The 16,614-nt window shown below is 36.8% G+C and overlaps 1 protein-coding gene across 2 annotated transcripts in view; it reads right to left on the bottom strand.

Annotated features, from left to right (window-relative positions):
* CBFB (core-binding factor subunit beta) overlaps positions 1-16,614 on the bottom strand; it is a 53,392-nt gene that overhangs the window by 19,917 nt on the left and 16,861 nt on the right. For both annotated transcript variants that reach the window (XM_042970520.1, XM_042970519.1), the window contains exon 4: positions 2,660-2,776. In XM_042970520.1, coding sequence (XP_042826454.1) covers positions 2,660-2,776 — 117 coding nt within the window. The remainder of the gene's footprint in view (positions 1-2,659; positions 2,777-16,614) is intronic.

Below are 16,614 nucleotides of genomic sequence, written 5' to 3'. Positions count from 1 at the left end.
CTTAATTTTTTACTAGAAAGGTTTTGGCTTTTTATCTCTTGATAGGAAAATTCTCACATTTCCATATATGGAGAACACAGAAACAGACAATAGAGGGAAACAACAACAACAAAAAAGGATTCTTTTTTATTCCTGTCATTATTTTAACTTTATTATGAGGATTAATATAGGGGAGCCTGGGTGGCTCAGTTGGTTAAGCGTATGACACTTGATTTTGGCTCAGGTCATGATATCACAGCTTGTGGGTTCGAGCTCTGCATCGGGCTGTGCTGACATCTCGGAGCCTGGAACCGGCTTCGGATTCTGTGTCTCCCTCTCTCTCTGCCCCTAACCCACTCACATTCTGTCTCTGTCTCTCTCAAAAATAAGTAAATATAAAAAAAAAAAAAAAAAAAAGAAAGAATATAAAAACAATCAAAAGAAATCAACACCTACTAATAAATGGACATTTTTACATGTTCTTTTAGCATTTTGAATGTCACTGCCATCCCATTACCTTCTGGTTTCCATAATTTCAAAAGACAAGTCGGTTATTAAACTTATTGTGGCTCCCTTGCATGTGATGAGTCCGTTTTATTGCTGCTCTTGAGATTCTTTGTTTTTTCAAAATCTGACTGTGATACATCTAGCTGTAGATTGCTTTGTGTTTATACAATTTGAAGTTTATTGAATTTCTTGGATATGAAGATAACTATTTTTAATGAATTTGGAAGTTTTCATCTGCTATTAATTCTTAAACTTTCTGCCCCTTTCTCTCTTTTCCTAGAACTTTCATGACATGTACACATTGGTACACATGCTGGAGTCCCATACTCTCTGAGACTGTTTTTGGTGTTTTTCTTTTTGTTCTTCAGACTGGATAATTTCTATTAATCTATGTTCATATTCACTACATCTTTCTTTCACCAACTCAAATTTGCTGTTGAGTGATCTCTACTGATATGCTCCGTTTGATGAGTCACTGTCATTGTAATTTGCCTTTAATCCTTTAAAGAAGAATCTTCCTTGAATTCTTTGAACATACTGATAAATAACTGCTTTTAAGCCTTTGTCACTAAGAAGCAACATTTGGGATCCCTCAAAGATAGTGTCTATTGGCTGTTTTTTTCCCTGAGTATCAGTAATACTTTCATGTCTATTTACATGTCTCTTTAATTTTTTGGTTTAAAATTGGACATTTTAGACAATATTTTGTAGCAACTCTGAATTCTGACCCCTGCCTCCACTGTGTTGTTGCTGTTTTTATCTGTTTAGTGACTTACCTGGACTAATTCTGTAGTTTGCTTCTCCAGTAATGTGTAGCCTCTGCATGTCCCTGCTTAGTTTTGTTTTGTTTTCTTTTTAAGTCTAGCTTTCTAGGGGGCTGCCCTAGGTCAGCATAACTTAATAGTCAGCCAATGACTGTTGAGAGGTTTAGCTTAAACACCTTGAATCAGCACTTCGTTCTTTTGCCACCAGATCTGTGTGCAGCTTGAGGGATACTTTCAAAGTACAGGGAGTTCATCACTCTACCCTGGTAGACTGGTAGCTTGGAAGGGCCCTCTTTGTCCTCTCCTGAGCCAGTGCAGCTTTATATATGCATAGTCTTCTAGAACATGAGAAGTAAGTGTGATTTAAAAAAAAAATTTTTTTTTAACGTTTATTTTTGAAGGAGAGAGAGACAGAGCATCAGCAGGGGAGGGGCAGAGAGAGAGACAGAGGGAGACACAGAATCTGAAGCAGGCTCCAGGCTCTGAGCCATCAGCACAGAGCCTCATGCGGGGTTCAAACCCATGAACTGAGAAGTAAGTGTGATTTTAATAGGGCCCACATTAGCAAACTCTTTCCCTAGATTTCTGATAAATTTCTGCCTAGTTGGTCATTTTGTTGCTTCCCACATCATTAGCCTTCCCAGAACATTTGCCACAGAGACCTCTATTGTTTTTGATGACATTCCTGGGTATGGATTTTTTCATGCACTGCTCTAAATAAGGTCAGCTCCTTCTGACAGGACAGTAGAGTTGCCAGTCCTCTGGCTTGTCCCACCTGCCTGTCTAACCTGAGGGACCACAGAGCTGAGGGAACTAATGGAAACAGCTACTGACACAAGTTATCACTGTCCTTATTGAAATTCAGTAGCTTTTTTTGAATAAATACCTCTCAATGCATGTCCCTTGGTTAATTTCCAGAGACCTTAAATATATGTGTGTGTGTGTGTGTGTGTGTGTGTGTGTGTGTGTGTGTGTGTGCACGAGTGTGTGTTTTAAACAATTTGTCCAGTTTAAGCACTGCTTTTTGGGGAGAGGATTTACCAAACTCCTCACCAAGTCATTCCAGAAGTGCTGCTCCATTTCAGAAATGCTACATTTTATTTTGAACTCTTCTACCCGATCTAATGTTCTAAAGATCAAGAACAAATATTAAACAGAACCATTTACTGGACTTTGAAGTGCCCCCACTGAGCAGACAGGAATAATCCAATGAAATTTAGAACCACTGAAGGAAAAACTTTCCCCAAAACCAGGACCGAAATGAGTCTGCACATCTTAAAGATTCCTCAACATCACTTCAACATGAGACTTTTTATACTTACTCTTAGAGATGGGGTAAAATAGATGTCTAGTTGAAGATTAGGGGTACAGAAAGGGACCATGTTCAGTAGAGCCTGAAGTCACCCTACCTGGGCTCGCTCCTCATCAAACTCCAGGCAGCCCATACCATCCAGTCTCTGGAGGTCAATCCAGCCTTTCCAGATAACACAGACTCCATTCAGAATCATGGGAGCCTTCAAATACACCTAAGACACAGAAAAGACACATGAAAACCAATGATAAGCCATCAGATACATGAAAAACGAAGAATAAACTTTAAGGAAACCTGTGGTTTTCTTGGGGGAGAAAAAGATGAATACAATTATAAAATTAAGAATTATAGGAAGGTATATAAACCATAGCTCTGACCAAATTCTAGAAGTTAAGTTAATCTGGTTTACCAGGATTTTATTTCTAGTCACAATTCTCTCAAGTTGTTTTTTAAAAAAAGTGATACAAATTTTATAAAAACTATAATAAAATGATACTTGAAATAGACATAGTTGAAGCTGAAGCTAGGACAATAGGTACTTTGCCTTGATTTTTGAACCTTGGGTAAAAAGCTATAAAGATGGAAAACAACTGGAATTCACCAGCCCCTAAAGACAGCACACACAGTTTCCCTCTATTTGGAAACCTGGAGCCACCCAGAGTCGGGCTCTTCATATTTCCCTTCAGTTTTATAAGCTACCTCATTGCTTCCTATGAAGTAATGCAGCTTTTTTCCTTTTTTTCTAACTTCAGTTAGCCAGTTAGTCTGCTTTTAACCAAAGAAACTTAACTGATACAACATTTATTTATTCACCATTATTTTTCAAGTAAATATAAATGATTCTAGATTAAAAGACACTTTAGGTATGATTTCAAAATTCAGACCAGTTTCATTTTCAACCACCAAATTCTGATACTGCCTGAAAATATAACTGTGCTCAAGAACAATTAAGGATCCACCAAGAAAGGAAAGGTGCTAATACTGTCATCTTAAGGTGAAAATTTTATTGTGAAACAGTAAGAAATATAAAAAATTTATTATAATTCCCACACCCTTCCCCCATCCTAATATCACACTATCCTAATAGTGACTTTAGGAAAAAACAAACAAACAAACATTGTTATTTTAGATCTTTTCTACCTCATTTAACATGGGCTTCAGGGGCACCTGGGTGGCTTAGTTGGTTAAGCCTCTGACCCTTGATTTTGGCTCAGGTTATGATCTCACAGTTCATGAGTTTGAGCCCCACACCAGGCTCTGCACTAACAGTATAGAGCCTGCTTGGGATTCTCTCTCTCTCTCTCTCTCTCTCTCTTTCTCTCTCTCTCTCTCCCTCTCCCTCTCTGTCCCTCCCTGACTTGCATGCATGCTCTAAGTAAATAAGTGAACTTAAAAAAAATTAAAACAAAAAGAAAACATGGGCTTCAGAATAAAAATCAGCATAGATGTTTATCATTTAATGCCTTAATAAGATTTCTTAAATGAAGAAGAAGCAGGACTTCAATGACTTTTCAAAACTCCAGGTTATCAAATATACATTTACAAATAAGGTCTTCATTTGTCTACACCAAATATATTTTATTTAAATAATCCAAGTGCTTTTGTGAGCTAAAATTAGCATTATTTATTACTTGTAATTATATAAAACTGGTTAAGACAGTCTTCATTTTAAGTAAAAAGCTGTAAACATCAACTTTTTCTTTTCTCAATTCAGCAGTTTCTTCAAAAATTTTGGGGCATTCTTGTTTTTAGAAAGGTTTAATAAGAATAATTGACTGTCAACAATTACAAATATGCTCAAAAAATTACAACTGAGACACCTGTAAAATAAAACCTACAGGATTTATGCCATCTTATTTTTGTCATTCCCCTCTACTATTAAACACAACCTTTTTTCTTGTTAAGGGCTCCAATAAACCACCCTGAACTAACTTCTATTTATATTGGGAAAAAAAGTCCAAAACATAAGGTTCCATTTCTCCTCCCATTTGGACCAAGGGAAGTAGTCTACAGTTATAGCTGAAACCGTTTAACCACATATTTCCTTCTGTTCTGATAAGTGCTCATTCTCTTCTACATTGTGAATTTAAAACTCCACTAAAGTGCACCTCGTCAGAGAAGTGACTAAGACAACCTCACTTTCAACACCTCAAAACCTAAAAACAATAGCCCTCCTCACTGCCTATCAATGTAACTTGACTTAACATATCTTCTAATCAAGATCTCCACCTACTCTTTCTCACATGGGAGGGTGCCACACAGTGAGGACTGTAACATTTCACCTATCAAAGTACCTCATTAAATTCTCACACTAATCATGCACAGAATTCTCCTCTTCTAACAGGAGAGAAAGGTCAACTTCATGATTAGATTCTATGATCTTCATCACATGATTTATATCATTTAGAATCAAAGATTCCATAATCTAGCTTATTCATATTAACTCTATAATCAAAATTATTTTCCTTATGAAATTACTGAATTTTTAAAAAGCCCATTCATTACTTCTTTATAAATGTTCTCTCACGACAAAGAAAACCACCAATCTGTTTCGGGAAAGTCCTAAGTGGATTCGGAAAAAGACTATATTTCTTAGTCAAGGCTAGTGCCTAGAATCATAATGTAAAATAATATTTAGATGACTCTGCTGATTTATTTAGATGTTCACATTCAAAAATACAGTTTTACATTTAGATCTTCAAATGTTTGGCACTTTCATACATTTCATGAATACCAAACCTCAAAGTATGAAGAAAATAAAATTCTGTCTCTTAACAGTTCAGCATTTCGTAGTATAATCTAATAATACAATTTAAACACTAAGATATTTTTCACTGAAGATAATGAGGACTTATTTCAAACTGTGAAAAGAAAATGTATTAGAATGTGACCTAGGGATTAAATCTATTGTCCTAGAACAATTAAATATTTTATACGAAATGTATTCTATAAAGTCTTTAAAAGTAAAAAACAATCGATTCAGGGGTGCCTGGTTGACTCAGTTGGAAAAGCATGTATTCTTGATTTTGGGGTCATGAGTTCAAGCCCCATGTTGGGTATAGAGATTAAATAAATAAACTTTTAAAAAAAGTATTAAACAGATTCAGCTAATCACACACAGAAACAACAAAATAGCCTGCTTATTTTTCCAAAAGTAAAGTAGCAGGGAATGTGAGACTTCACAGAAAGTTCAAAATGACTACAGCCTCACATTGTATTCTTCTGGAAATAAGGTAATAGTATTATGTAATTTTCAATAAAATCAATCTCTAAATATCAGGTGTGACATTACATTCAATCCAAATTATGCATAATATGACCTTACTGTCACCTTCTGTAGCTTTAAATACCACATCACTGTAGCAGAAGAGCTTCAGCAAAAACAGGTATGCACTGTCAGCTTGGCATTATCCACATACTGGGATACAATTCACCCACAAAAAGGAATAAAGTATTGATACATGCTACAATATTGTTTAAAAAAAATTTTTTTTTTATGTTTATTTAGTTTTGAGAGCAAGAGAGACAGAGCATGAGTGGGAGAGGGGCAGACAGAGAGGGAGTCACAGAATCCAAAGCAGGCTCCAGGCTCTAGCTGTCAGCACAGAGCCTGATGCAGGCTCGAACTCACGGACCGCAAGATCATGACCTGAGCCAAAGTCGGCCACCTAACTGACTGAACCACCCAGGTGCCCCATGCTACAATATTCAATTTAAAAAAAAAAAAAAATATATATATATATATATATATATATTTTTTAACATTTACTTTTGAGACAGAGAGAGACAGAGCATGAATGGGGGAGGGTCAGAGAGAGAGGGAGACACAGAATCTGAAACAGGCTCCAGGCTCTGAGCTGTCAGCACAGAACCCGACGCGGGGCTCGAACTCACGAACCGTGAGATCATGACCTGAGCCAAAGTCGGACGCTTAACCGACTGAGCCACCCAGGCGCCCCTGTTCAATTTTGAAAACATTATGCTAAGTGAAAGAAATCAGAAAAGGGCCACATATTACATGAATCCATTTATTTGAGATGTGAATATACATTGGCACATACAAATGTGCAATTTACAGAGAGAGACAGAAAGGAGATTAGTGGTTGCCGGGGCTGATGGCGAGGGAAGGGGGGGGAGGGATAAGTGATTGCTAATAGGTACAGGGTTTCTTTCTGGATGATGAAAATGTTTTGGAATTAGACAGTGGTAATGGTTGCATAATTCTGCGAATATACTAAAAATCCCTGAATTGTACATTCTTAAAGCATGAATTTTATGGTATATGAATTTTATCTCAATAAAACAATTATAAAAATACTTATAATAACTTTGCAGTTGCATATCGGATACTAGCACTCTGAGAAGATATGGGTCGGTGATATAAATCTAGCAGCCATCAACAATACAGTGGTATTTAAATCTAAGGGAGAGGCAGATATTGGCCAAGCAATAAGTAGAAGGAGAAAAGAAGGGGGGCCAGGAAGAACTCTGAGGACATCCAATGTCTAGGTGCTGGATAAAAGAAAAGAACCCATCAGAGCAAGCTATAAACAGCCAGTGAAGAGAAAGAAAAACACATAAGGAACCTAGTGGTTAAAGGTTAAGTTATAGGACCCCACGGAAAAATTTCCCCTTTGTTGGATGCATTAGATACCTAAGTATTATCTTACAGGATCTTAGGTCACTCATAACTTTTAGGATTGCTTTTATTTAAGGTAGGAGTTCTTAGTCTGGAGTTCAGAGAACCTACAGGAGTTTGGGTTTATGGAAGTTTCAAAAAGACCAGAAACACCTTGAAATTCTATGTAAAAATGTGTGTGTTTGACTGAGCCCATGTGCATTTTTTTTTGTAAGTTCACTACTTTCACCACATTCTCAAGACTGTACAAGGCAAAAAGATTCAATCATGACAGTAAAAACTTCATTCTTCCTCTTCCCTCATAGGCACCAAGATCTTTGTAGCAGAGAGCCAGAAAGATGATAAAGTCTTCACTTAAATTGACCAAACTTCCTAAATGGCTAAAAATTAGTTATTCTGTGTTTTGCCACATAAATTTATGTCAGAGGAAAGACATAAGAGGCATATAAGAGAACCTAGTCAACTTCTCATTTATCAACCTGTACAAACAGTGCTATCTCTGAGAGTCTGGACTCTACTTATTCTGAGAATATCTAAATTTGGAATAAGCAGTGGCATCCTCAATTGCCCTTCTAAAATACTATATATTTATAGAAGTTTATTTAGTGTTTCTAGCTCCTGGGTAGCTGCACTAAGAATAGAAATTGAGGGTACAACAGGACAGCAGAAAGAGTGGTCTCTTCTAACAAGTTCTAAAGAAAATAATTTCAAGATAATTAAAATAGAAAAACGGTAGATTTGCAAAGAAGACTCCCACCACACCAGTACTAAGCCACAAAATCAATATAAACAGAAACTCCTCACACTGGGTGAGCTTGAGCCCCGTATCAGGTGAGCTCAAGCCCCACTTTGGGTAAAACAGGAGCCCTGGTTGAGGCCCACTTCTCTCTCTCTCTCTCTCTCTGCCCCTTGTGGGATTCTCTCTCTCCCTCTCTGCCCCTTGCTCACTAGTGCTCTCTCTCTCAAAGAAAAAAAAAAAGAAAAAGAGAAAATAGAAAAAGATACATCTAGAGACAGAAACTAAGTGTCAAAGCTATTGCCAAAAACAAAGAGAAAACTTTATTGTCAAAAAAACCATTTCAATCAGAAAGAATAGTTCACTTCTCTATAATAAACTGCTAGAACTTAAAACACTTGTTAACTAAAATCTAGAAATGGAGTTATTAGAGAAAATAGTAAGAGGGAATGATCAGCCCCTTAGGTATTCGGTAAATATTTAAACAATGATTAATAGAAGAGCAGAAACAGAGCTGGAATTAGAAATGGTTTCTTGTAGCTTCTCTCTAATTTCAATATGAAAAGATCCACCTATTCAACAAACGTTTACTACCTATCATTTTGTGCAGGGTATGATTATCCAGGGCAGTGTGAATATACCAGGCATTTAAAAAAGATGTACATCCTACCATCCAAAAAAGATTCCAACACCAGTCAACTTAAAGTCTTTAAGGAGGAAGAGCTGACTACATAAATAAAGAACTGTAAGAATCAAAACTGAATTCACCCCTTACATTAAGTAGGACTCACTTAACTCTTAAGGTTAACGGAATATACCAATGATAGTAAAACTCAGCTTTCCAACGTTCCCAGACTACAGTTCTGGGGCACCTGGGTGGCTCAGAAGGTTGAGCTAACTCTTGATTTTGGCTCAGGTCATGATCCCAGGGTCTTCGGATCAAGCCCCCTCATCAGGCTCCACATGGAGTTTGCTTAAAGATTCTCTCTCTCTGCCCCTTTCTCCTGCTTGTGCTCTCTAAATAAATAAATAAATAAATAAATAAATAAATAAATAAATAAATAAAAATTTAGAAAGACTACAGTTCTAGCAAACTTGTACATAAATAAGACTGAAGATTATCTACCTGAAAAATCCAGAATATTCAACTAAAAAACCAAGTGAATTAATGAATTCAATAAAGTGGCTGGATGGGGCACCTGGGTGGCTCAGCCAGTTAAGCATCCGACTCTTGGTTTCAGCTCAGGTCATGATCTTGAGGTTTCCTGAGTTGAAGCCCCGCGCTGGGCCTTGTGCTGGAGGCTCAGAGCCTGCTTGGGATTCTCTCTTCTCTCTCTCTCTCTGCCTCTCCCCAACTCGTGCTGTCTCTGTCTCCCTCAAAATAAGTAAATTAATTAAAAAAAAAAAAAATAAAGTGGCTGCTGATAAAAATAATATGCAAAAACCAACAACTTTCCTATATTACAATAGTAACTCTTTAGAAAATAAGATGGAAAAAAAAACACCTTATTTTAAAATATCAATAAAAGTATCAACTACTAAGAGTGAATTTAAGAAGGAACATGTAGACTTTATAAAAATAAGATAGCTAATTTCTGAAACAAAGAAAATGATTTTAATAACTGGTGAGGTGTGATATTCTCTAATGATAAGACTACAAATGCCAATTTATCCCAAAGTAATCCTTATTCTAACAAAATTCCAATGAAATCTCAAAATAATGTTTTCTGGAATTTGAGAAGTCTATAGTTCATAAAAAAGAATCAGACTATCCAAGAAAATATTAGAAAGTATTTTTCTGCCCTTTCAGATATTAAAATATGTAACAATGCAACCAGTACATAGGTACCAGTGCTACGGAAGTCAGAAGAAACTTACTAGAATAAAGAAAAAATCAGAAATGAAACCAAGTATTTAATAAATGAAAAAGGCAACATTTCAAATCAATGATAAAAGGATATTTTATTTAACTAGTGGAAATAGGAAAAATGGCTAACCATATGAAAAAAATAAGTTTAAAAGAAAATAAATAAAATGGCCAAAGACCTGAAAAAAATTCACTAACGATAACCAAATCTATGAAATTAAAACAAGATAACTGTATCTATTTCTAAACAAATGTAAAAAATAAGAAAGAACTTCAAGTCTACAAGACGAGAAACCAGGTTCTACTATATTGTCAGGAGTATAAACTGGTTAACAATTTTGGGAAGGCATTTTTTTTTAGCAGTGTGAATTTTCCTTTGATCAAATAATGTCATGCCCTATGACTATATCCTAAAGTTTAATCAAAGATGTACACAAAATATTTGATTATAAGGATGTTCACCTGTAAGGTTTTTTTTTTTTCAAAATGGCAAAAGATTATAAGTGACCTAGATGCCTAACATTTTACCATTGTTCAGTGTTAATGAATAAACAATATATATTAAACAAGTTTTCCTTAAACAGAAACACACATAAAACAAGTTTATGTATTGATCGAGGAAAATGTTATGACCCGGGGCTTGCCGGAACCTAACTCTGTAACATCCCGGCAAGCAGCTGTTTAGTATTAATTCAGTGTCTGCAGCCACTATAGAAGATAACTACCATATAATGAAAATCAACTGTAATTATTTTTATTTATTTTTAATGAATTAATGTATTTATTTTTTAAGTAAGCTCTATGCCCAATGTGGGGCTTGCACTCATGACCCCGAGATCAAGAAGCATGTGCTCTACAGGGGTGCCTGGGTGGCTCAGTTGGTTGAGTGTCCAACTCTTTATTTCTTGATTTCGGCTCAGGTCATGATCTCAGTTTGTGAGTTTGAGCGTGATGTCAGGCTCTGAGCTGACAGTGTGGAGCCTGCTTGAGATTTTTTCTCCCTGTCTTTGCCCTCCCCCGCTCATGGGCTCGAGCACTCTCTCTCTCAAAAATAAACAAACATAAAAAACAAAACAAAAACAAAAACAAAAAAAAGAGGCACAAGCTCTACACACTGAGCCATCGAGGGGGTCCAACTGTAAATATTGGTAAAAGAAAAGGAATATTATCACTATAATAGGAAGAGTGATAAAATGTGCTTTGGAATCAGATAAAACCTGGATTTAAATTCTAGCTTTATCAGTGCGTCTGAGACAAATTTAAGTTTGCTAATAAGCCTTAGATTCCTTACATATAAAATCAGAGCTAAATAATACCTCTTTCCCAGGTGAGAGTAAAAATTAGTTAAGACATAAACATTCATAAAACATGAGACACATAGAGCACCACAAACATACTGACTGCGTGCATGCACATTACCACCAATGTTTTACACAGCGATTTCTTTCCAAGGGAAAAAAGCCTTTTTTTTTTTTTTTTTTGAGAGAACTGAACAAATGTTCTCACCAATGAATCAACAGATATGCAGTAATACCAGGATGGCACAGACACCAAGGAAAACAAGATATTCTGCTAATGAAGTATGTACCCTGCCTTTTAATTTCAATTGTTTCTGTAGTCTATTTAACAGATTCCTTTGGAAGATACTCGGTTCTGACTCATCTTCCTTTAGCCACATGCTCCTCCCTGTTCATAAATGCAGTCAACTGCTTGCCTGTTGGATAATCACTAAGACAGTCATTCAATTTCACTTGCCTCTGAATCATAATTGGGTTGGATGTAACTGTAAAAAATAGCTTCTTCTGTAGTGATTTAATTTAATTTACCATCTACTCCTTATAATTCAAAAGAGAAATCATAATACAGTTTAATTCAGAATGTACCTGGAACTGAGATTGTATGTGTGTACATATTCAATAAATGCAGGCGTTAACCAAATAGAAAAACCCATCTTAAAATTTACATGGAATCTCAAGGGACCATGGATAGCCAAAACAATCTTGAAAAAGAAAAAAATGTGAGGACTCATAGTTCCTGATTTCAAAATTTACTACAAAGCTACAGTATAATCAAAAAAAGTATAGTTCTGACACAAAGACAAACATACAGACTGATGGAATAGAATAGAAAGCCAAGGAATAAACCATCTTGTATATGGTCAGATGATCTCTGACAAGAGTGTCAAGACCATCCAACAGGGAAAGAACAGTCTTTTTCAACAAACGGTGCTGGGAAAATGGATATCCACATGCAAAGAATGAAGCTGGACCCTTACCTAACACTATATACAAAAACTAACTCAAAACAGATCAAACCCTTAAATGTAAGACCTGAAATTATAAAACTTTTAGAAGTAAACATAGCATAAAAGCTTCATGACACTGGATCTGACAATGATTTCTTGCAGATGACACCAAAGACACAGATAACAAAAAAAACACAGACAGGACTCAATGAACATTAAAAACTTTTGTGCATCTAAAGACACTATCAACAGAGTAAAAAGGCAACCCACAGAATGGAAGGAAGTATGTGCAAAAGATATATATGTTAAGGGATTCATATCCAAAATTAATATAGAGAATTCCTAAAACTCAACAACAAAAAATTCAATTAAAAAATGGGCAAAGAACCTGAACAGGCATTTCTCTGAAGATACACAAATAGCCAATCAGTACATGAAAAGATGCTCAACATCACTAATCATTAGGGAAACACAAATCAAAACTATAATGACAGATACTACCCCACATTAGCATGGTTACTGTCACAAAAATAGAAAGCACGTGTTGGTTAAGAATGAGAAACTGGAACCCTGGTGCAGTGCTGGTGGGAACACAGAAAGAACATTCATCTGCGGTGGAAAACAGTATGGTGGTTCCTCAAAAAATTATGATCCATGGGGCCTGGGTGGCTCAGTCGGTTGAGCGGCCGACTTCGGCTCGGGTCATGATCTCATGGTCCGTGAGTTCGAGCCCCGCGTCGGGTTTTGTGCTGACAGCTCAGGGCCTGGAGCCTGTTTCAGATTCTGTGTCTCCCTCTCTCTGACCCTCCCCCGTTCATGCTCGGTCTCTCTCTGTCTCAAAAATAAATAAACGTTAAAAAAAAAAATTAAAAAAAAAAATTATTATCCAGAGGGGCACCTGGGTGGCACAGTTGGTTAGGCATCCAACTTCAGCTCGGGTCATGATCTCATGGTTCATGCGTTCGAGCCTTGTGTCAGGGCTCTGTGCTGACACCTCAGAGCCTGGAGCCTGCTTCGGATTCTGTGTCTCCCTCTCCCTCTCTGCCTCTCCCCTGCTCACGCTCTGTCTCTCTCTCTCAAAAATAAACATTAAAAAAACATTTTTTAAAATTATGATCCAGCAATTCCAATTCTGGGTAAACATTCAGAAGAACTGAAAGCAAGGATCTCAAAGACATATATGTATATTTATGTTCATTGCAGCATAATTCACAACATCTAAAACATGGAAACCATCCAAGTGTCCACTGACAAATGAATGGATAAGCAAAATGTGGTATAAAACATACAAAGTAGTATTATTGAGCCTTTTAAGAAAATTTTACAATATGCTACACGATGGATGAATCTTCAGAACATTATACTAAGTGAAATAAGCCAGTAATAAAAAGACAAATACTATATGATTTCACTTACATGAGGTACTTAGTCAATATCATAAAAAGTAGAATGGTAGATGCCAGGGGTGCCTGGGGGGCTCAGTCAGTTAAGCATCTGACTCGTTTTCGGCTCAGGTCAAGATCTCAGTTTGTGAATCCAAACCCCGTGTTGGGCTCTGCGTGGACGGTGTGGAGCCTGCTTGGGATTCTCTCTCTCCCTCTCTCCACATCTCCCCTGCTCATGCGCTTGCTCGCTCTCTCTCTCTCAAAATAAATAAATAAAACTTAAAAAAAAAAAAAAAAAAGAATGGTGGATGCCAAGGGCTTGGGGAAAGAAGAATGGGAAGTTATTATTTAATGGGTTTACAGTTTCAGTTTTATAAAATGAAAAGATTTATGGAGAAACTCCTGTGAAAAGGAGGTAGAATCAAAAAACAGAATCAGAAAATACAGAGTAGCCCACTCCCTCTGACCATTATTTCCTCCGGATCTCTAGCATGCTGTGAACATTGGCTCACATTATGCACACATCCCAATTCCAGTGTGAGCCTTAGGTTTTCTACAACCTACTCATGACTCTGCTCACAAACTTCCCCAGACGGGCTTTTCAAATTTGCAAAGAAGCTGAAAATCCAGACTTGACTCTGAGACTCTGTTCAGCTTATCTCCTAGGAGCTTTCACGTTAAAAACTACATTACAGTCTTTCACTGATACTGCCATGAAGTCTGTGCTTGCTATGTTCAGTTTCAAAACTAAACAATGCATTGTCTAGAAACATGTGCATAAGAATAAAATGACAAAGGAAAGCAAGGGAATAAATATATCAGTCAGGATAGTGGGTTGTTTTTTGTGTTGTTTTTGTTTTGTTTTTGTGAAGAGGGGTAGAGGACTGTGGAGTTTTCTAAGGCATCAGTGTCCAATAGAAATATAGCGGGAACCACAAATGCAAGTCATAGAGGTAAATGTAAACTTTCTAGGACATATTCAAAAAATTAAAAAGAGGGGCGCCTGGGTGGCTCAGTCGGTTAAGCGTCCGACTTCGGCTCAGGTCATGATCTCGCGGTCTGTGAGTTCAAGCCCCGCGTCGGGCTCAGTGCTGACTGCTCAGAGCCTGGAGCCTGTTTCACATTCTGTGTCTCCCTCTCTCTCTGACCCTCCCCCGTTCATGTTCTGTCTCTCTCTGTCTCAAAAATAAATAAACATTAAAAAAAAAAATTAAAAAAAAAATTAAAAAGAAACAGGTGAAATTAATTATAATACTGTTATTTAACCAAATGTATCTAAAACATTATTTCAATACATAATATAAAAATTGAGAAATCTTACATTCTTTTTTTTGTACCAAGTTTTCAAAATCCAGTGTGTACTCTTTCACAAACAGCAAATGTCAATCAGACCAATCACATTTCAAGTGCTCAATAGTCACATGTGGCCAGTGGCTACCATGCTAGACATCACAGTTCTAGTGTAGATATACTGTTATCTTTAGTAACAAGTACATGGACACTCGTTTTGTTATTTCTAAAACTGTACATACATTTTTATCCACTCTTTTATTTGTAAGATAAACTTAACAAATGCAAAGATGACTGGCATTTAAGGGAAAAATGCATTAATGAACATATTTAAAAAACTATATAGAATTATATGTAGAACTAGCCCACCTAATTTGGAACCTCTTGTAAGGTATTTTACGGTACTTAAAAATCACACTGCAGTAAACTCTACAGCAGAAAAAGCATGCTGAAACATTACACTGGTTTTATTGTACCATGCCACACAAAGTTAATGTCAAGTGTTGAAAACTTCCTCTAAACGTCATTTTTCAGAAGAATGTTCCACCTAGAAACACTGATGGTCCAACGTCTGGAAAAGCCATTCCTTTTGGTGAGCAATCTGAAAAGATTCTTACATCCCAATAATACTCATACTCTGAGATTAAGGAGAAAACATGTCTAATCTAAAACTTAGAAATTTATAATATGATTATATTCTTACATAATTTTTTTCTTCATGGAGGTATATATTTAAAATACCTGCTTTCTTACTGCATAAAAAAGTAACATTAGCCTAAGCATCACAAACCACCAAAAACTTGAACACTGCTAAGACCACGAATGCTATTTCTAGACTCTGCAACTCCATGCCTCTACTTTGTTTTTTTCTTTTCCTTCATTTTGAGAGAGAAAAAGCACGTATGCATGTGCACACGAGTGACAGGGGAGAGGAACAGAAGGAGAGAGAGAATCCCAAGCAGGCTCCAGGCTCAGCATGGGGGCGACTCCCATGACCCTGGGATCATGACCTCAGCTGAAATCAAGAGTTGGATGGTCAGGGGCACCTGGGTGGCTCAGGTGGTTAAGCAACGCCATCAGCTCAGATCATGATCTCACGGTTCGTGAGTTCTAGCCCCGAGTCAGGTTCTGTGCTGTCAGCTCGGAGCCTGGAGCCTGCTTCAGATTCTGTGTCTCCCTCTCTCCCTGCCCTTCCCCTGCTCACACTGTCTGTCTGTCTGTCTGTCTCTCTCTCTCTCTCAAAAATAAAATAAAAACATTAAAAAATTTTTGGAAAAAAAAAAAAGAGTTGGATGGTCAATCGACAGAGCCACCCAGGTGCGCCTCCATGCCTCTACTTTGAACTCACTTTACTTAAAGAAATCCTCACCCCAGTCCCAAACAGCTCTATATATCTTCCTTCATTTCTTAATTCTCTTTTCCTAACACTTTTTCACTCAAGTTGCCACCTTAAGTTCATATAAATTCTCTACAGCTTTCAAAACTTTTCCAAGTCCTATCTGACCTTTATAACCATCCAACAGGTAAAATTTTAAAACAAAGAAATTAAAAGTGAGAGATATTGGTGCGTCTGGCTAGCTCAGTAGAGCATGTGACTCTTGATCTTGGGGTTATGAGTTTGAGCCCCACACTGAGTGCAGAGATTACACACATATATACATAAAAGTGAGAGATATTAAATAATTCATTTGCAGAAGGTTGCAAAGTTAGTTAGGAGGCAGAAGTTGGCACTCAGAACTCCTAACTCTATATATTCACTTAAACCACAGTGGCATTAATGAACTGCATTATTAATGTTTTCAAAGTATTTCAGGAAGTGTGAAAACAGACAATTTTCCTAAAGAATAAATAAGAGGGTGGACAATTTAATGCTTAACTCCACAGCATTTA

Source organism: Panthera tigris, chromosome E2 (genome assembly GCF_018350195.1).
Source record: "Panthera tigris isolate Pti1 chromosome E2, P.tigris_Pti1_mat1.1, whole genome shotgun sequence".
In the NCBI taxonomy this organism is placed as follows: domain Eukaryota; kingdom Metazoa; phylum Chordata; class Mammalia; order Carnivora; family Felidae; genus Panthera; species Panthera tigris.
This window is presented reverse-complemented; position numbering and strand designations above follow the sequence as displayed.